We start from the raw sequence: 18,923 nt of genomic DNA, 5'->3' as shown, positions 1-18,923 counted from the left end.
GGCCATCTCCGAACCTGGTGCTGCCCCCACGTCCTGCTCTGCTCCCCCCCAAATGTGAAACCCATCTCTCCCAAACCTACAAATAACTCTGGGGGGCGGCCAGCAGGTTGGACCTGCCCATCCCCCTGTAGATGCCCCAGGATGCCCAGTGCTACACCCCAGGCAGGACCCCCGGTGAGGGGTGGACACGGGCTGTCTGGGCACTGCACAGGGCCCTGGGACCTCGGCCACCGTCCGCCCTCACCCTGACCACACCTGGACCCCCACAGGCACTGCTTACCCTGTCTGGACAGTGGGGGGGTCCTGGTCTCTGCGTGGCCAGCTAGCCCAACAGGCAGGAGCTGCCAAGGGCCTAAAGGGCACCTTTGTCCAACCCTCACCCCGTGTGCCCTCAGATGGGGGCGGGAGTGCCGCTGAGAGAGTAGCTGGACCCCCCCACAGCTGCGGGCAGGGGTGCCTCCCTGCATACTTGAATGTACCTGCATCTATTTCCTGCATCGGCCGAGCCACGCCTCTTCCCCCGTGTTGCCCGAACTAATAAACTCTGCCATGTCCCGCTTGTGTCAGCGTCCGGGTGGGCTGGGGTGCGGGTGGGGCCCTCGACTCCCAGGAGGGACACAACCCTCGTGAGCCCTGGCTAGCACCCCAGCCCCAAGGAAATGGCTTCTCTGGGAGCCGGCCTGAGAGCTAAGGAAGGAGCTTCTTCACCCCCAAGACACTGTGCTGGGTGGCGAATTTGACACTTTGGAGCCAAACACTCAGGGGTCTTGGGGTCAGGGCCTTCTGAAGTGCAGAGATGGGCTGAGCAGGGAGGCCAGCAGTGCTGGGGAGGAGCAAGCCGAGCACTAGGTGCATCGCGGGATGCCAGGGGGGGTGTCCCAGGACCCAGGCTGAGGCCAGGCCCTATGGCCGGGCTGCTCCAAGTTCTGGGAGCTCAGCGGAAGAGGCCCCGGGTGACAGCCAGATACACGTGCAGGCGGCTCTGGGGGATAATAGGGGGGTGCCCGCCAGGGAAAGGACAGGGGGTAATCGAGTTGGGAGAACAATGCCGCAGGCGGGACAGGCACTGCGCAGCTGCTGGTGATTAATGCTGAAGGTTGCCGGCGCGCTGGGGTAAACATCCAGGCGGCAGGCCGAAAGCATGCAAACGCCTGGCGCCAGGGCAGGCCGACTCGTGACTGGCTGCCGAACAAGGTCGAGGATAAGGTCGGATGGCCCACGGGCACCGAAGTCGTAGCAGGATGTAGGGTCCATGAAGACCCCCGCCTTTCCTGGTCGGGTCAGGCTGACCCTGGCAGCAGTCAGCACAGGACAGTGACGAGGAGCGGGCCCAGGCACCTGCAGTGACATGTTTATTGATGGAAGTCAGGAGAGTCCAGGGCTCAGCTGCCCTCCCTCTGGCTAGGGAGGGCGGGGCCCTGGCCCTCAGCCTCTTCTGGGTCAGCGCTGGGCTTGGAGGGCCCTGCAGTCTCCAGCACCAGCTCCACGGCCCCCTCGGCCCCCTCGCTGGTCACTCGGCGCACCTCCTCCCCTCTGGCTGCCAGGATTTCCTCAATGTTCCTGTGAGTGAGAGAGGGAGAGGGGCTGGAGCGATAGCACAGTGGGGAGGGTGTTTGCCTTGCATGTGGCCGACCCGGGTTCGATTCCCAGCATCCCATATGGTCTCCGAGCACCGCCAGGAGTAACCCCTGTGCATCACTGGGTGTGACCCAAAAAGAAAAGAGGGAGAGAAGCAGGCACTGTAACACTGCAGGCTCATGGCTGCCTGGACCTCAGCCCCCAGGGCAATCCAGGGCCCGTCCCACAGCAATCTCAGGAGGGGTGCAGCAGGAGCCCGCCTGCCATAAGCCACACTGAGGTGAGCCCTGCCAGACAGGGCGTGGTGGCATGAGGGTCCTGCCCAACAGAGTAGAGTGAAATTGGATGGACCCCACACCTTAAGAGGGCCAGCTTTCCTGAACGCTGAGGTGAGGCAGTGAGTGGGCTGAAGAGGGCTGGTCTCTAGCAGAGATTTAGCGACTGTGAACAGGAACCATGCCTGGGCAGCCTCATCTAAAGTGCTCCTGACCCGGGTTAACCCCAGCACCACACACGATTAGGCAAGCTTGCCAGGAATGATGCCTGAGCACCACCCTGTGTGGCCCATAATGAAAAACTGAAGCTGAGGCCGGAGCGATAGCACAGCGGGTAGACCCTTGCCTTACACATGGCCGACCCAGGCTCCATCCCCCGCATCCCCTGTGCACCGCCAGGAGGTATTCCTGAGTGCAGAGCCAGGAGTAAAGAGAACCACCTGAGCACCACCGGGTGCATCCCAACAAAAAGCAAAAAAACTGAAGTTGTCTTGAATTCCAGTCTCACCCCCTTTCCTATATGAGATGAGGACCGGCAGGGACGGGTGCTGCGACGGCTCAGGGAAGGAAGCTGCCTCTGGCCCAGGCCCCATCACGTGGTCTCACCTACCCCTACCCAGGTGGACCCACCTTTTCCCGTCCAGGTCCGAGAACCAGCCCAGGTTGTCCGCGATGATGTGACGGTTCTGGCAGCCAGGGCAGGTCACAAGGACCACACCCTGCTGATAGGCCAGCTTGGAGATGCGATTGGAGGAACGAGTCCCACACACCTGGCGAGATGCTGCGAGCAGGTGAAGCCCCGCCTCCTGGGAAAAGCCCGCCCCCGAAGCGCCCTCCGCGGGCAGGTCCTGCGCTCCCGGCGCCCGCCTCCCGACCCCGGGCGTCCCGGCCGCGCCCACCTTGCAGGTGTAGATGAGCTGGTAGTGAGCGGCCTCCACGCGCCCCAAGTCGGAGCTCGTGCGTCGCGGGCTCCAGCCCCAGCCCCAGCCCCGCCTCCTCTCCGAGCCCACCAGGCGGGACCCACGTCCCCACAGCCTCCTCAGGCCGGGCGTCCGGGGCGTCGCGCGGCCCACGAGCGCCACGAGGCCCAGGGCCGCCCTCAGCATCCTGCCCGCTCGGCCGTCGGCCCGCCCGGTCCCGCCCCACTGAGGCCGCGTACGGCCATGTTGGGGGCTGGCACGCGGCGGAAGAACCCGCCCCGCTTCCGGCGCCGTGGCACGGCGCGCCCGCCCGGCCCCGCTGAGGCCGCGCACGGCCATGTTGGAAGCGGGCACGCGGCGGAAGAACCCGCCCCGCTCCCGGCGCCGCAGCACGGCGCGCTCTGCTGCCCCCTGGCGGGCGGCGGGAAAAGGTACGCGGAGGCGCGGAGCCGCGGGTCGCGCGTTTATTTGGGGACGGGGTCACGCCGCCGCGGCGCTACGAGCCTTCGGTGTCGGTGTTGTCGCTGCCGGTGGTGTTCTCCCAGTCCGCTTCACCCTGCCGCGAGGCGTGTTGCATCTTCCGCAGCGCCCGCTTCCTGCCGGAGACCGCCCGTGGGCAGGTGTGCGCAGGGGGGCGCGGGCCACCCGCCCGGCCACCCCCGCGGGCCCACCTGCGGTAGTTCTCGAAGCTCTCCTTGAGACGCCGCCGCTCCTTCTCCGGGGGCTCAGCTCCCGTCTCCTGGAGGAGGGTGGGAATGAGGCAGCACGTGCTTGGCACCCACTGCCCGCCAGTGGGCTTCTAGGGCGCCCTTCCGGAAGGGAGGCACGCGGCTTCCCGAGACCACCAGGGAGACCCCTCTGTCCATGTCAGGTGCCAATACGAGCCTCCCCGGAGGCCCAGACGCGGGGGCCCTGCGCTTACGTGGTGGGTCAGCGACAGACACTCCATGTGCAGGGCCTCCGTGGGCTGCTCCGGGTTCTCCCCATCCCCCACGCTTCCTGAAAGGACCGAGGTGCTGGAGGTGCCTCCAGTGCACCCCTGAGCCGGGCAGGCTGTGCCCACCCCACCCAGGGCAGCCCCAGCCAGCAGCAGACACCCCGCAGCTCCTGGTGGGGACCCCAGAACTCTCGAGCCCAGGTGGGCCAGGCTCAGGGCACCTGGGCAGAAAGGGCCCTGTGGCTTAAGCCCATCCATCTGGGCAGTGAATGGCGTGGCTGTCCCCGAGCTGACCCTCCCTACTCTGATCATGGCTCTGCTCTGATGCTCCTGGGTCATTTGGACAGAAGCCATGTGATCTCCTGGTACATGTAGACATGTACCCTTGAGCCTGTAAGGGGCTGAGATGAAGTTGCTCTCACCTTTGTCTGAGAGTGGGGCATCCTCCTCCGGGTCCTGGGAGAGCGAGAGCTTCAAGCAAGAGAGAGAGAGGGGTCATGGCAGCCCTCGCCGGCGGTGCCTTCGTCCACGTGTCCCAGCCTGCCCCCTGTGTAGGTGCCTGGCTCACCTCCTGGGATTTCCGGGGCGAGCTGTCTTCCAGGTCAGAGCTCTGGTCGCCACGGGAGAGGGGACTGGTCAGCAGGGGCAAAGGCCCCCAGCATGCCCCAGGTGCGGGTGGGCAGGGGAAGGGCCTGATCAGATTGTCCCCCCCCCCCTTGCTCTGACCCAGCCCTCACAGGGTCGGGAGAGGAAGGCACAAGGCAGGGAGGACCCCACCCCGGCCCACGCACCAGCACCAGCTTGTCCTGCCGCTGCCCCAGCCGGCCCTGTGCTGCTAGCAGCCGGGCCTCACACTGGAACAGCTGCAGCTGCAGCTCGTCTGCTCGCTCCGCTAGCTCCCGCGCCCGCTTGCGAAGCTCGTCCTTGTCCTGCAGGCTCCGGGCGTACTGCGCATGCAGCTCCTCCCGCGACGCCAGTGCCTGTGCAGATGGGACTGGCTGGGCACCCCCTGCGCACCACAGCAGTCGGGCTCCTGACGGAGTACGTGGCAGGCCAGGCAGGGCCACCGAGTGGAGCACTCACCTCCCGTACCCATGTCCTGCCCACTAGGGACCGCCACATGCTCCCATGAAAGTGATGGGACACCGCGCATGGCTTGACACCAAGGAGGATGCCTCAGGCCACGGGGACTGAGGGCACGTGCGGGCCATGGCCAGAAACAGCCAGTGGCCGATAGAAAGCCCCTTGCCTACCCCAATCCCGTGCCACCTGGAACGCTGACCTCCCGCAGCCCCTTGCTCGTGCTCCTGCTGGGAGTGCCCGGGCCAGTGCCAGGAGCACGGCTGTCTGAGCACCCTCCCAGGAGGCTGCTCGGAGACACAATATTCCCGCATCCTGAGGCACGCAGCTGACTGGCAGTCTCTGCCCTCCGCCCCTGCTGTGCCTGGGCAGGGGGCGCGTGCCCAGTTTGGGTCCTTTGTTTTTTTGCGGTGCCAGTGACTGAGCCCCAAGCCTCACCATGGGATTGCAGTTAAAAGCTAACCCGTGAAAACCAAATCAGCTGAAGTTTCCCTTCCTCAGCCTGGAGGTCCCCCCCAACACCTGGCAGGTGCTCCTCCGCTGAGCAGAATCCTCCCTTTTTCTGTTTGAATTTGGGGGCCACACCCAGCAGTGCCCAGGAAACCCTCTGCAGTGCTGGGGTTTGAGCCAGGGTCACAGTGTCTTGACCTTTGCGCTGTCTCTCGAATCGAAATAAAAACAGGCCTGGGGAGGCGCCCACCTGGTCCCGCTCGCTGGCCACCTCGTCCATCTGCTGCAGGATGGCCTCAATGCGCTCCTGGTACATCTTGGAGTCCTTGCGCAGGGCCTGCACCTGTAGCTCCAGCATCTCCTTCTCCTCCTGGCACTGTGGGGACAGGGACAGCGTTCCCTGCAGGGCAGCTCCCGGCCCTGCACTGACCCCGACCCACGGCGATTGAGCAGTATGGGCCTGGGGGCCGAAGAGGGTCATCATGCAGCCACGGCGATCTCTGCCCTTGCCTGGTGCTCACCCGGCCACGCAGGGCCTCGGCCTGCCGCAGATCCTTACGCAGGGAGAAGATGGTGCGGGCCTGTTCCTGGCGGGCACGCAGGGCCTGGCGCCAGTCTTCCTCCGGCACCTGCATGTAGGGGCTGCCTCTGTCCAGCGGCCCTTCCTGCGGAGGAGAGGGGCCGGGCAGGGCAGCGGCCAGGCCGGCACCCCCTGCACCGGGGCCCGCGCAGCCGAGGCCCACCTGCGCGGCGGCCTCCAGCTCCTGCACACGGGCCTGCAGCAGCGCCTTCTCCTGCTGCAGCTCCCACAGGCGCTCGTGGCTGGGCCGCTGCTCCATGGCGTGCCGCAGCTTCAGCGTGTGCCTCCGCTCCACCGTGCAGTCGTCCTCGGCCTTCATGAGGCTGTGCTTGAGCCGGTCGATCTGTGTGGGGGCGGGGCAAGGGTCAGTGCTGCGGTCGGGCAGTGCTGCGGCCCGGGTCATGGCGGGCGGCGGGCACCTCGAGCTGCAGGTCCCGGTTGCGCATGAGCGCGGCGCCCTTCTCCTCGCTCTGGCGGGCCAGGCGCAGGGCCAGCTCGTAGTTCTGGTCCTTGCAGCGCTTCAGCTCGCGGCCGCCCGCCTCGCACTCCTGGCGCAGCCGCTGCACACGCTCCTGGTGCTTGCGCAGAAGGCTGTCCTTCACCCGCAGCTCCTTGATGAAGTCGTCCTTGGAGCAGAGCAGCGCCGACAGCTCCTGCACCTTCTTCTGCAGCTTCATCACCTCGCTCATGAGCAACTGCGTCAGGCCCGACTCCCCGGACGCGTCTGCGCACCCAGGGGCAGGTCTAGGGTCACTCGGTCCAGCCTCTGCCCCCGCCCTGGCTCTCTGTTGGGCATGACAATGGGGCGCAGTGGGCCACTCGGCCCAGCTGGGGACAGAGGTCCTGACGGAAAAGGCCTCCCAGCAGGATGCCCGTGGAGCAGGGGTCCAACAGGTCCCTCTCTTCGCCCCGCTGCGTCCTGCCCCTGGTCCATGGCAGGACAGCGCTCGCATTTGCATTCGCCCACAGACCCCGGAATAAGAGGGACCAGGTGTGCGCCGTGCACCCTCCGCCCCTGCCCTGTGCCCCGGATACCGTGGCTGAGGCCTCACCGATAATCATGGAGAAGACCCGGGTGGGCTCCTTGCCTGTGACCCTCTTGTAGAGCTGCGGGTAGTACAGCTCCAGGCTCTCGAGGAAGGCCACATAGCCCTTATGGCCAGTGCGCTGCAGGATGTCCAGGAGCACCCCTGCGAGCAAAGCCGGGTGGGGGCTCCAGGTGGGCGGGACTGCTCCTGGGGCGGAGGTCCCAGTGGGTGGGACAGATGGGTCAGACTCCCAGTGGCACCTGGCTTGGCTCCCGGTGCATTGGACGGTTAGACCGGCTCCCAGTGGAGCGTGGCTCCCTGGGGGAGCGGGGCTCCCAGTGGGCGGGACCGATGGGCAGGGCTCCCGGTGGGGTGGGGCTCCCGGTGGGCGGGACCGATGGGCAGTGTTCCCAGTGGCGTGGGGCAGGACTCCCCGAGGGGCGGGACTCCAGTGGACGGGACCGAGGAGGCCAGACTCCCAGCGGTATGGGGTGTGGCTCCCCAGAGGTGGAGGCCTGCTGGACGAGACTGATGGACCAGATGCCCAATGGCACGGGGCGTAGTTCCCCGAGGGGCGGGGCTGACTAGCCCCAGGCCCCGCCTCACTAACCCACTTTCCGCTTGCGAATGACCAAGTTGGGGTCGCTGAGCACCTGCTCCTCATCATCGGGGTTCAGGACCTTGCACTGCCGCAGATAGGGGGTGATGCGTGCGGGGTCGATGACAGAGATGAGCTTCACCCGGAATCCTTCCAGCACATTCCAGCACTCGTCATCGTTCTCGTAGTCAGACATGACTCGGCGCTGCGGCGTAAGGAGGGTGCTGACTGGTGCTGCCACCCAGCCGGGGCGCCCCATCAGCTCTCAGGCCACCCTGACCTTTCTCCGAGTCACCCGACAAGCCTGGGGGAGGAGTGGGGTGCTCCAGCCTGTGCCCCCGCTTTCCGTGATGTTATGGGGTTGTGGGGAAGGGCCCTCTCCGGGGAGGAAGTGTGGCCGAGAAGGCATCCCGCGGCAGCAGCCCTGGCTTGGCCCGCTGCGGGGACTTCCTCATTCCCTGCAGCTGCCTCCCTGCCTTCCTGCACCTGGTGAGGCAACTGGCGCCCAGTAGCTGGCCAGGCAGCCTGCGTGCATCGGGGACGTCCTGGGAAGGAGTGTGTCACCCACGGCTGCCGGGAATGCTGCTCTAGCACCTCCGCCCGGTTCCCAGCGGGTGCCACTGTTTGGAGCCTGCCTGCTTCCAGCAGACAGGAGGCCTGGGCCGCCCCGCCTCAGCCTCAGCTGACACCTGGTGTGGTTGGGCAGGCGACGGCAGTTCCGTGACCAACCGGTGCCAGCCCAGGCCTGCAGTGGGTGACCCTGTGGCGGGGGGGGGCTGTTCTGGGGAAGTCTGGCCCACTATTGCCTTTGGAGCTGAAAATCCACACCCCCAACCCACCACCCTGAGGCTCCTGCCACCAACGCGAACAAGCAGGTACTGGTACCAGGTAGCCAGGAGAGCAAACGGGGCATTCCCTAGCCACCAGCACCCCAGACCCCTTTCTTCGCAGGGCTCCTCCAAAGCCGAAGCCAGTGTCTTCCCACCACTGCCCGATCAGGGCCTACCTGGGGTCCTTGGCCACTGAGGGACAGGCAGCAGGCTGGGGACAGGTGGTAGCCTCCTGGCTCTTTCTGCGTTCTCTCCTGATGGCACCCAGGCAGCCTCCCACGGGGACGCTCTGGGGCCGGATTTGCCAGCCGAGGAGAGGCGGGGCCCAGGGAAGTGGAAGTGGAGGCTGAGGAAAGCGGTGTGAGGCCACCCAGCCTCCCTGCCCAGGCAGATGCCTGGCTTCCGGAAGCACTGCAGCAGGGTGCGCCCAGCACAGCACCCCACCTACAACAGTCCTGGTGGCAGCACAGGGATGCCTCGTGCAGCCGAGTAGCCTCAGGTTGCCCCAGGGGGTGGGAGGGCACAGAAATTGCAGCCGGGAGGGCGCATGCCTTGCACTGAGCCCACCAGGATTTGATTCCCAGCACCCCAAACGGTTCCCCCAGCCACCAGGAGTGATCCCTGAGCAGAGCCAGGTGTGGCTCCAAAATTAAAAGAAAAAGGTGGGCAGGGGCTGTAGTCACCCCTTCCGGGGCTTCTCAGCTACCTCCAGAAGCACGTTCACCACAGGCCACAGCCGGGGCCATGCCTCCAGCCTCGGCTGCCAACGCCTTGTGCGCGGCTGTGCCAGATTGGGCTCAGTCACTTGCTAGGGGTTGGGGCACCACCGGGCACTTGAATTTGGTGGCCATGCAAGTTCCCAAGGAAGTGTCCAGAGACACAGATTTGGGGGTGGCCGCACCTTGGCGGGAACCTACCCCCCCTCCAGAGTGCCCTGATGCTACTAGTCACAGCAAAGAGGCACTGCTCAAAGCCTGCGTGCTGCCTGTCTCTGCGAGGCAGGACCCCTGTGGCTGCTGGCCCTGCCGGGGAGAGGGGGGTGGCCCCCATCCAAGTGTGATGGGGAGTGTGGCTCCCAATGGGCGGGACTGACGGCCCAACTCATGAGGAGGAGGCAAGGCAGTGGCCAGACAGGACTTGCTTTATTCCCACGCCCGTCCTCCAGACTGTACAGGGCCTCCCGGCGGGAAGGGCCACCTCAGCCAGCAGTGGTGCCCTGTGCCGGCAGTCCCGAATGCTGAGCTGCCACGCTGCAGGTGCAGTCCCAGGTGCAGTCCCGTGCACAGGCTCCGGTGAGCTGAGGGGTAGGGCCGGGCTCCTGGAGTCCAGAGAGGGACAGTGAGGTCTGAGCGTGGGCACCAGGTGGGGCAGAACCTCCAGGCCCCCTCCCCCGCCCTGCCTGAGGGTCCCAACGTACCCAGTGCTCACACCAGCCTCCTGCGCTTACGGGCTTGCCTGCTCCGCCGCTCATCCCCATCGTCACAGGCCTCCATGGCGCCAGGGGCAGCGTCCAGTGCGCTCTGCAGAGGCCAGGGGCTGGAGTCAGGACACTTGGCCCGTGCCCAAGGCAGGGACATGCACCAGGCCCATTGCACAGGGCCCAGATGCAGGCCAGGTGTGTGCGTGAGCAGCGCGTGGTCCGCTGGAGATTGCCTGGGCCCCTGCCCAGGGCTGGGATGGTGTTAGAGGCCAGGAGCCACACAGCATCCTGGGTGGGCCCCCCCAGTGCACCCAGCCCTCTGGAAGATGGGTGTGAGTGCTCCCAGGGGACACCCCTTCCCCACTTCCTGAGATTCCTGCCTAGAACCACATTGCCCACCGCTTCCTCCTCCGAAGGCTGCCCAGCCCTGGCCAGTGCCCCTTCCCGTGGGGCGGGACCGTGGGCCAAGCCAGACACGGGTGGGTGGAGTCAGGCATGGGGTGGGCGGGGCTTGCCCGCAGGCGGGGTCGGCTGACACCGCCTACCTCTCCAGCTGTGGTCGTTCTGAGGCTGGCCAGGGACTCCATCTCCCCATGCTCATTGTACTCCTCCTCCTCCTCGGTCTCAGGGTCAGCCCTCGACAGTGTGGTGGGGACGCCGCGAGGGGGCAGTGTGGCCAGCAGCGCTGGAAGGGTGAAGGCGGCCAGGAAGCGGGCCCTGAGCAGCTGGTAGGCAGGGTTGCACTGCAGCCGTGCCCGCACCTCTGCCAGCACAGTGGGCAGTGCCCTGCTGGGTAGCAGGGAGGCGGCCTGGTGTTCCAGCGCTGCCTTGTGCAGGAGAAGGCCAGTCAGCACCCGCAGGCCACACAGGGCCGGGGGCTGGTAGGGCAGCAGGCGACCCAAGGGGGACGCGCATACCCCCCGCCGCCCGGCCAGCCACTCCCGCACCGCAGCCTCAGTCTCCAGAGACAGCAGGCTCAGTTCTAGAGCCCCCTTCTCCGGTCCAGGCTGGGGGGGCTTCTCCAAGCCCTGAGGTCCCTGGGTGGTGGCTGGAGTTCCGCCTGCCGGTGGCAGCCCACAGCCCAGATGCTCGGCAGTGGGGTGGCTGGCTGTGGGAGAGGGTCCCGGGTCTGCAGGGGCCTCTCTGGCACGTGTCCGGTCCTGTCCCCCTTCCTCAGGGCTCTGGGGAGCATCAGTCCTGGGCAGCTCTGGCCCTGGCTCTGTGCTGCCTAGAGGTGGTTGCGGTTGGCTTGGGGCAGGGGCATTGGGCGAGGGCGACAGCTGAGCGAGCAGTAGTCCTTTGGGGTCAGAGGTCGCTGCCAGCCTGGGCAGGCCCAGCACGGTGGGCACAGGCAGCAGCCCCTGAGTAGCGAAGACCCAGGTGACGGGCAAGGGGACGCTGGTGGCCCTGTGGGGCCTGGCCTTGGGCATGCCCAGAACCTGGCTAGGCGGCTGTGCAGGGCTGGGGGTGGCCGGGAGGAAGGGCGGTGGTCCGGGTAGTCCCTGCTTCCGGCACGCAGTGGGGACCTGGGACTGGCTGGGGGACCCCGGCGGGAGTTGGCTGGGGGCCCAGGCTGGGAGCCCTGAGGTCTGTGGCAGGGAGGGCGACTCTGTTTGCCTGGGGCCTACTGTGCTGGGGGCGGCCAGGGTGAGCAGCAGGGGCGCGGCCAGTGTGGGGCCCTGGGCAGCCCTGCAGGCACGTGCCTCCCGTAGGCGCTTCTCCCGCAGCAGCTCGCTCACAGTCTTGAGCTTGGGCCGTGGCCCGCAGGGCACAGCCGGAGCGGGGGCTGCAGCCTGGGGTGCCCCGGCCCTTCTGGGCTTGCTCCTTGAGGCCTCTCGGGCGGGCACTTGTGGGGAGCAGCCACCTACAGGGAGGGCAGAGTACGCAGTGAGCACTGGACACGGCCACACCAAGGAATGTCCCCGCTGGGCACAGAGCAGTGGGTGCGGGAACAGAGGACAGTGGAAACCATGGACATGGCCGGGACCAGTACCCGGTGGGGAGAACCCCCAGCCCAGGACAAACCTGCTTTGATTTGGCCCACGGGGAACATGGGACACTACGAGGAGTCCAGTGGGGTGCCTGGGGCCAGGCTGTGTGGCCCTCACTCCCCTACCTGTACGGGGAGTCCAGCGGGGGTGCCCCGGGGGCCAGGCTGTGTGGCCTCCACCCGCCCACCCGAGGACAGCGCAGGGAGAGGAAGCGGGCAGGGAGAGAAAGCGGAAGTACCTGGGCTGTCCTGGGTACTTGGGGGCACCTGCAGGAGGGGAGAGAACAGCGACTCAGGTTCCGTTCCCACAGTCCCTCCCCACCCCCCGTGAGGCAGCAGCCCGCAAAGGCTCTGGGAGCAGCTGAGGGGCCTGAGGAGCGGGCGGGGAGTGGCGTCACCTGTGTGGGCGCTGGCGCCTTCCTCTCCCGCACCACCTCCAAGCAGCCGGCAGCGTCGATCTGGAAGAGCTGGTCGGGAAGCGTGCGGTCAGCGTGCTGGAGCAGAGCCCCCGGGCCCCAGCCCGAGCCCAGGACTTGCCAGCCCCCTGCCCGGGGCCCTGGGGCCACACCTGGATGAGGAGTGTGAAGACCGGCGTGCTGGGCAGGCGGGCATCCTGCAGCTGCACCCGGACGCTGTCAGCTGTGGGGACAACCCAGGCGCTGAGACCTGGGGGCCTCCTCCCCCCCGCCCCGAGGGCAGCGAGCTGGCCCGAGGCTGAGGCCAGCGCTGGGTCCCCCCACTTTTTCTGTTTTGGGCCACAGCCGGTGCTGCCTGGGGCTTACTCCTGGGGGTGAGGGATGACCACACAGGTGCTGAGTCAAGACCCTCCCCTGTTCCTGTCCACCTGGCCTGCCCTCTCCCTGCAGGGCCAGACCTTCGGTGCGCAGGGCCTGTCTGTGAGGTGCCAGGGGCAGCGTGACGTCGCCCACCCATGGGCTCACGGCCATCAGCAGCTGGCGGTGCAAGAGTCTCTGGTGCAGGGTGCGCCCCCCCTGGAGAGCCCTGGGCCACGGCTGCGGCACACACGGGCGGGCAGAGCTGCTCAGCTTCTGCTTCTGTCAGGAGATGGGTCCTGGGCTCAGCCAATGGCTCCCTCGCCCCCCCCCCCCCCCCCCCCGCCCCGGGCTGAGCCGGTACCAGCATCCGGCGCCGGGCTGCCGTGTTACTCTCCAGCACGCGCAGCACCGTCTCCCGCGGCACCTTCTGCTGGCACTGGTCCTTCTGAAGGAGACCCTGGGCTGCTGGGTACCGCAGGAGTGTGCCCCCTGTTCCCAGCCATGAGCTCGGGGCTCTGACCCACCTTGTCCGCCAGCTCCTCTCGGCTCTCGGGGCTCAAGTCTGTGGGGCCAGGGGATGCCCCGGGGGCCGTGGGCACAGTTCCGCGGCTGCCACCAGGGGCTGGGCTGGAGGCACTGGCCAACCGTCCACTCCCCCGCTCAGCGAGGCCCCTCCGGGCGGGCACCCACAGGGCCAGGTCTGGGACAGGGTGCTGGGCCGGGCCTCCTGTCCTGGCTTGTGGGGCCTCCTCTGGCTCCGAGTCCTCACAGCTCCTGTGGCTACTGTCCACGCTGCTGTCCATGCTGCTGTCCATGCTGCTGTCGGAGCTGGAGCTCCAGCGCACTCTGCACCGGGGCCGCCGCCGCCGCCGCCGCACCTGGCTCTGCTTCTGCCGGGGCGAAGGCGCCGCGCTGGTCAGCAGCGGCAGGTCGCCCCGCCCCCTCCCTGCACGGCCAGCGCCCCGCGGGCTCACCCGGGCCATGATCTTCCACTTGCTAAGGCACTGCGAGCCCGTGCGCTGGGGCAGCTCAGACGCGATTTTTGCCCAGTTGCCTGGAGAGCAGAGAGCAGCGAGGTGGCCCAGCGGCCTGACGGGCTGGGCTGGACACCCCCCAGAAAGGCCGCTGCAGGAGGCTCCTGCTGCCCCAGTGACAATGACCGAAAGCCAATCAGAATCCAACATCGGGGTCTCAGCAGCAGCACAGAGCCCGCCTCACATGCGGCCACCAGGGCTCAGTCCGGCACCCTACTGGTGCCCCCGCCCGGCCTGCGCTCACCTACGCCGTATTTCCCGATGAGCTCCAGGAGCTTCCCCTCTTCCCTGCAGTCCCACCGGCCCTTTTTCAAGCTGAAATGCAGCCTTCGGAGGTACCTACAGATGACAAGCGAGGGTCTTTGGCCTCGGGGCAGACGCTGGGTGTGGGGGACCCCGAAACACACAGAGCAGGAGCCTGACGCAGCCCCAGCAGGGCCGGGACACGAGGCCCATGGGAGCAGCTGGCTGGTCTCCAGCCCGGCGACGCCCCAAGGCCCCACTCACCGGTCTCGGCACTGGGCATCGCTCCGGCCTGGCACCTCCTCCCGGATCTTGAACCAATCCTGCTCCCCGTATTTGGCGACGGCCTGGAGCAGCTTCTGTGGGCACAGCCAGAAGCAGCCCGTCTGCGACAGCTCCGACCCCAGCAGGAGAAGGGTCTGTGGCGGGGACACGTATGGGGCCCTCGGGGCAGGACAGCATGGGGCCCTTGGGCAAGACAGCACAGGGCCCTTTGGGGCAGGACAACACAGGGTCCTTAGACCGGACAACATGGGGCCCTCGGGGCAGGACAGCACGGGCCCTCCCCTCGGGAGGACTCACAGCGTCCTCCTCGGGGGCCCAGTAGCCCTTCCTCAGGCGTGGGTCCAGGCTCTTGGTCCAGCGGTAGATGAGCTGCATCGAGTCTCGGCCTTCCATGTAGTAGACGACTACGGACAGGCAGCCGGGGTGTGGTGTGGGCCCAACAGCACCCCTGTGGCCAGGCCCTCACTCTGGCGCCCCCTGGCATTGGGCACCCCCACTCACTGCGGCGGTAAGGCACGTGGCTGCCCACACGCATCTCCTGCACCAGCTGCGTGAGCATGCGGTCCTCCTCTTCTGTCCATTCCCTGCGCTTCAGCGCCTTGTTGTGCTGCTGGTACTTCTGCAGGCACTGGAAGGCACTGCGGTGGGTCTGCGGGGCAGGCGGGCGCTCAGCGGGGACAGCCAAGGCCCACCCAGGGTCTGTGTGTGCCCTGCGTGCCCTGGGAGGATGGGCAGGTGCACACGTGTACACGTGTTTGCGGGTGCCTGTCTGTAAACCCACACGTTTCTGTGTGTGGAGCCATGGGGAGGGTGGATGGATGGCAGCCTCTAAAATGACGAGCATCACGGTGCTCTGGGGACGGAGACTGCGGAGCAGAACCCACCACCGGAGGCAATGCCATGGCCAGCCAGGCCCGGGCAAGGCATCCTGGCAGCACCAACAACCAGGGCAAGGGACAGGGACAGACCCGGGATGCCGAGCAGGGAGGGCGGTGTCAGGGCAGGAGAGCTGACAAACCACCCAGGAGGATGAGTAGCCGAGACCCCAGGAGGCGAGGAACAGAAGCCCTGGGCACTGAATCCGAGCTTGGGGGGGTCACAACAAGTGAAAGTGTTGGTAATTTCCCCCGGCGGGGCACAGGCAGATTCCAAGGGGACGCACAGGTCCCCAGCATCAAGGCCCCAAGAACAGCAGCCAGTGTGGGGCCCTGCTCCGGGACCCCCGGGCCTCCCAGCCAGAAGGGCCTTACCCCCAGCTCCTCAGCAACCTTTTGCCACTCCAGGTACCCGTGTCGGGCGGCGATGGCCATCAGCTGGTCGACTTCTGGCCTGCTCCAGTCCTGTTTGTTGATACTGGGGTGCTCACAGTTCTGCCAGAACTTCCGGATCTCCTCAGCGCTGCGGCCCCCTTCAAACTGAACCACAGATGGGCTGTGCTGTGGTGCCCGCTGGCTGGGCGTCAGGGGCACGCACCACCCAGCACGGCCACGTGCTGCCCACTTACACTGATATTGGAGATCTTCTCCCAGTCGTGGCTGTCCAGCCTGTGCCCCAGCAGGACCTCCTCGGGCAGCTGGCTGCGGAGCGGAGACGGGGCTGACCCCCACGTCCTGCATATCTTTCTCCAGCCCCCTGCCCGCCCCACGTCCCCCACGTCCTCCCGCCAGCCCGCTCACTTGATCTCCTGCACCTCCTTCTCCGCCCCCCGAGCCTGCTTCTCCAGGGCCAGCTTCTCAGCCTCGCTGCCAGCCTTGCTCTGCTTCTGCTGCAGGTACTCGAGTCTGTAAGCAGCATAGGAGGGCCGTGGGTGTGGCAAGCTGGGGGCTGGTTCCAGTGCCCGCTTGCCGGCCCGTGGGCGACAAGAACCCGAGCCTGCCATCTGCAGATGTCACAATGGAGCCGGCGCCCCCGGCTCTGAGCTGGGAGTCCCCGTCCCCATCCAGCGTCTGGCACCCAGAGTCCGAGCCGGAGCAGGCTGGGTGTGGCCTGCAGCAGTGACCTCCAGCTGAGCCAGGCACCTCAGACCCAGCTGGCATTACCCGAGCCTCACAGGAGCCCTCCACCGACCACACACCAAGCCCTTACGAGCGATACCGGTAATCGCGGCTCCCAGACCCCAGGGAGAGGGCCAGGCCAGCAGGGACCGGGAGTGGGGCCATTCCCGCCCCAGCCCTGCGGTCACGCACCAGCCCGCCTGGTCTCTGCCGCCGGGACTCACTTCAGTAACTTGGGCTGGAGCAGGCGCTGCAGACGGTCACTCACCACAGCCTTCCGGAGCAAGGCCTTCTCCCAGCCCTTCCCTGCCGAGACAGGACACGGGCTCCCGCACGGCCCCTCCTGGCCCCCCACCAGGCGGGCAGAGCAGCAGCTGCGGGTGGCACCAGCACAAGCACTTACACTTGGTCACCAGGAGCTGCTCGAACGCCTTGATGCCCTGGGCAGACTTGTCCCTCGTGTCCTCATTGGCGGGTGGCCCCTGTCGGGGACACGGTGTCACAGGGACAGTCCCCAGGGGTGCCCAGCAGCCCCGTCCCAGCGGACTCACCATGCCCGTGACCCTGTCCTTGAAGTAAGGCTTCAGAAAGTGGCCGATGTACATGTTCGGGGGCAGGCCGCGGCCGTCCTTCACTCGGGGGCCCTTGGAGCCAGCCAGGCCCCACGTGATCTCTTCCTGTGGACAGAGCACAGGCACACAGTGAGGGGCCAGTCATGAGCATGCTGGTCATGGTGTCCCGGTGCCCGGCCCTTCTACCTGCTGCTCCCGGTTCTGGGCCAGCAGCAGGCTCAGCTCGGCCAGCTTCTCGCGCACCACCTCCTGGTACACCAGGTTCAGCTGCAGACACGTCTCGGGGTCCTCAGCGAGGGTCTTCTGGGCTCCCCCCCATCTCTCCTCCTCCTGGGCACAAACAGGAACTTAAGGATTTAAAAACAAACGGGGCTCCCCAGCCTGGCCACCTCTGCACCCCTCCGACTCTGCTCCATGGAAGGACGTCCGGTCCAAGGCGGAAGGGCTGACCCAGCCTTGACTATGTGCTTGTCCCTCTGCCGCAGGCGCAGCCCGGAGAGACCGGGCAGGGCAGCTGGCAGCCTTGCCCACATGCCCAAGACAGCACAGGGTCAGCCCACCAGGACTAAACCACAAGCATTGCTAGGACCGGCCCCAAAAACCAAACAGAAAAAACTGGAAACCACTGCCCACTCTGTGGAGGGCACACATGCTCCTGAGCTCTGTCCAGCATCACTGCACAGCCCCCACGGGAGCGTGCGGACAAGTATCCCAAGTGGACCAAGGTCGCCGGTGAAGTCCCAGGGCGTCGACTGTCCACACAAGGGGACCATAGGGAAGACTGTGTTGTCCCCACTGCACCACCCAGATGTCCAGTCAGCAGCAGTGGCTGTTCTGGGGGACAACGAAGACCCCGACACTGACACTGGGGCCATCTCTGTGGGCCTGAACTTACTGAGCTCCGGGGCTCTGCCGCGTCTGAGTCCTCGCTGGGGGGCGCATCTGCGGGCACAAGCACAAGGTGTGGGGGCTACATACAGAACAGCAGGCAACAGCCCCACAACACACACACCCAACCCCAGGCAGAGCGTGCGTGCGTGCGTGCGCGCGCGCGCACACACACACACACACATGAGCAGAGTGCACACACATACACACACCTGGACAGAGCGCACACACACACTCAGGGTGTGCGTGCACACACACACAGAGGAACATACACCCAGGCAGAGTACATACACGCATGCACGCACAAGCAGAATACACACATACGCACACACACCCCACAGGGACAGAGCACAGATACACAGAGGCACAGACACACACACAAACCCCGCCGGGCAGAGTACACACACACACACACACACACACACACACACAGACACAGACACACACAGGGCCGCACTGAGCAGACGCGCTGGTGCCTGCAGGAGGCCCAGGCCCACACAGCCCGGCTTCTGGGCGCCGAAGCAGGCCGGGCTCGGGGAAGTACCGGCGTCAGAATCCGACCCGAGGCTCGAATCGGAGACGTCCACGCTGAGGCCGGTGGCGCCGGGGTCCAGGATCCTCTCCAGCTCCCGGATCTCCCTGGCGATCTGCTCCCTCTCGGCCGCCGCGTCCATGGCCCAGCCTGCCTGCGAAGCGGGGGTGGTCAGAGGCGGCCGGCCGGGGGTCCGCGGCGCTCACGGCCCGGCGGGGGTCCCGGGCGGTGCAGGGCAGAGACGCCCGAGCCTGTACGCAGGCGGGCGCGGAGCGCTGGGCAGGAGCGTCGCGGCCCCCGCACGGCGCCCGCGGGGTCAACGCGCCCCGCCTCGAGCCCGCCCGCCTGCCGGGAGCGCTCACCCGCCGGCCGCCGCACCGACTCACGCCGCGACTGGCCCACGCCGGTAGCTGCTCCGGACTCGGCGCTGTCAGCCGGAAGTCCCGCCCCTCCCCGGCCCGGAAGTCCCGCCCGAGCCCCGGGAAGCCCCGCCCCGTGCAGGGAGTCCCCGCCCCTGGCGCGGGGCACGCCGGGAAGCGACGGCCGGAGGCTGGTGCTGCCCCCGCGCGGGCGCCCCGGGATCCGCTTCTCCTCGCGGTGACCCTGCGGTGACCCCGGCCTGTCTGAGGGTGGGTCTGAGCGCTGCCCAGACCGAGTGACTCCAGGATCAGACCCGGGGAGCACCGGGATGCTCCCGGGGGTGCCTTCTGCGCCCTGCCTGGTCGTGCGGCACCTGCCCATGCCGACCCAGCAGCTGTAGAACACCGGGCACCCCTCCCTGCACCCCACCAGGCCCCTCCCTGCTGCCCCACCAGGCCCCTCCCCCAGACCTCTCCCTGCTCCCCATAGAAACCCCCCTCCCCCAACTTTCCCTGTTCTGGAGGCTCGGCTGAGGCAGAAGCTCAGACTTCTC

The 18,923-nt window shown here is 67.0% G+C and overlaps 3 protein-coding genes across 5 annotated transcripts; all 3 read right to left on the bottom strand.

The window, feature by feature from the left end:
- Window positions 1–1,330: 1,330 nt before the first annotated feature.
- On the bottom strand, window positions 1,331–3,034 carry DNLZ (DNL-type zinc finger). The gene is made up of 3 exons (XM_056132950.1): window positions 2,753–3,034; window positions 2,484–2,623; window positions 1,331–1,560 (listed from the first exon to the last, which is right to left on the bottom strand). Exons 1-3 carry the CDS (start codon window positions 2,957–2,959, stop codon window positions 1,383–1,385), a joined length of 525 nt encoding a protein of 174 aa, XP_055988925.1. The 5' UTR covers window positions 2,960–3,034; the 3' UTR covers window positions 1,331–1,382.
- Window positions 3,035–3,128: 94 nt separating this feature from the next.
- Window positions 3,129–8,776, bottom strand: CARD9 (caspase recruitment domain family member 9). 3 transcript variants are annotated; one of them, XM_056132943.1, is made up of 13 exons: window positions 8,453–8,776; window positions 7,459–7,651; window positions 6,873–7,010; window positions 6,240–6,544; window positions 5,984–6,163; window positions 5,762–5,905; window positions 5,491–5,616; window positions 4,502–4,690; window positions 4,279–4,320; window positions 4,133–4,181; window positions 3,696–3,772; window positions 3,445–3,512; window positions 3,129–3,369 (listed from the first exon to the last, which is right to left on the bottom strand). In XM_056132943.1, exons 2-13 carry the CDS (start codon window positions 7,640–7,642, stop codon window positions 3,270–3,272), a joined length of 1,602 nt encoding a protein of 533 aa, XP_055988918.1. In that variant the 5' UTR covers window positions 7,643–7,651; window positions 8,453–8,776; the 3' UTR covers window positions 3,129–3,269. The 3 variants fall into 3 exon arrangements, 2 of the variants coding, with proteins under 2 accessions (XP_055988918.1, XP_055988917.1); XM_056132942.1 differs by having other exon boundaries at window positions 5,762–6,163; XR_008795028.1 differs by lacking the exons at window positions 3,129–3,369; window positions 3,445–3,512 and having other exon boundaries at window positions 3,749–3,772; window positions 4,564–4,690; window positions 5,762–6,163.
- Window positions 8,777–9,476: 700 nt separating this feature from the next.
- Window positions 9,477–18,162, bottom strand: SNAPC4 (small nuclear RNA activating complex polypeptide 4). The gene is made up of 23 exons (XM_056132676.1): window positions 18,023–18,162; window positions 17,486–17,532; window positions 16,777–16,920; window positions 16,570–16,695; window positions 16,422–16,500; window positions 16,243–16,324; window positions 15,701–15,805; window positions 15,529–15,601; window positions 15,275–15,439; window positions 14,526–14,673; window positions 14,322–14,428; window positions 14,004–14,098; window positions 13,741–13,835; window positions 13,437–13,516; window positions 12,987–13,352; window positions 12,824–12,907; window positions 12,561–12,741; window positions 12,255–12,325; window positions 12,085–12,153; window positions 11,926–11,953; window positions 10,242–11,560; window positions 9,694–9,796; window positions 9,477–9,594 (listed from the first exon to the last, which is right to left on the bottom strand). The coding sequence occupies exons 1-22, from the start codon at window positions 18,150–18,152 to the stop codon at window positions 9,701–9,703; spliced, it is 3,690 nt and encodes a 1,229-aa protein (XP_055988651.1). The 5' UTR covers window positions 18,153–18,162; the 3' UTR covers window positions 9,477–9,594; window positions 9,694–9,700.
- Between the last annotated feature and the right edge of the window lie 761 nt (window positions 18,163–18,923).

The sequence above is a fragment of the Sorex fumeus genome, unplaced genomic scaffold, assembly GCF_029834395.1.
Source record: "Sorex fumeus unplaced genomic scaffold, SorFum_2.1 ptg000095l, whole genome shotgun sequence".
NCBI classification, from domain to species: Eukaryota; Metazoa; Chordata; class Mammalia; order Eulipotyphla; family Soricidae; genus Sorex; species Sorex fumeus.
Note: the sequence above shows the minus strand (reverse complement) of the source record. Positions and strands in the feature narration are given on the sequence as shown.

Coding starts and splice junctions, on each gene's coding strand:
- CARD9 (XM_056132942.1), bottom strand. CDS start 7,642: ATGTCTGACTACGAGAACGATGACGAGTGCTGGAATGTGCTGGAAGGA. Junction 7,011..7,458: donor CATTCGCAAGCGGAAAGTGG/GTTAGTGAGGCG, acceptor CTTTGCTCGCAG/GGGTGCTCCTGGACATCCTG. Junction 3,513..3,695: donor GTCTGTCGCTGACCCACCAC/GTAAGCGCAGGG, acceptor ACCCTCCTCCAG/GAGACGGGAGCTGAGCCCCC.
- DNLZ (XM_056132950.1), bottom strand. CDS start 2,959: ATGCTGAGGGCGGCCCTGGGCCTCGTGGCGCTCGTGGGCCGCGCGACG. Junction 2,624..2,752: donor AGCTCATCTACACCTGCAAG/GTGGGCGCGGCC, acceptor GCATCTCGCCAG/GTGTGTGGGACTCGTTCCTC. Junction 1,561..2,483: donor TCGGACCTGGACGGGAAAAG/GTGGGTCCACCT, acceptor TCTCACTCACAG/GAACATTGAGGAAATCCTGG.
- SNAPC4 (XM_056132676.1), bottom strand. CDS start 18,152: ATGGACGCGGCGGCCGAGAGGGAGCAGATCGCCAGGGAGATCCGGGAG. Junction 13,517..13,740: donor CATCGGGAAATACGGCGTAG/GTGAGCGCAGGC, acceptor TCTGCTCTCCAG/GCAACTGGGCAAAAATCGCG. Junction 13,353..13,436: donor AGTGGAAGATCATGGCCCGG/GTGAGCCCGCGG, acceptor TCGCCCCGGCAG/AAGCAGAGCCAGGTGCGGCG.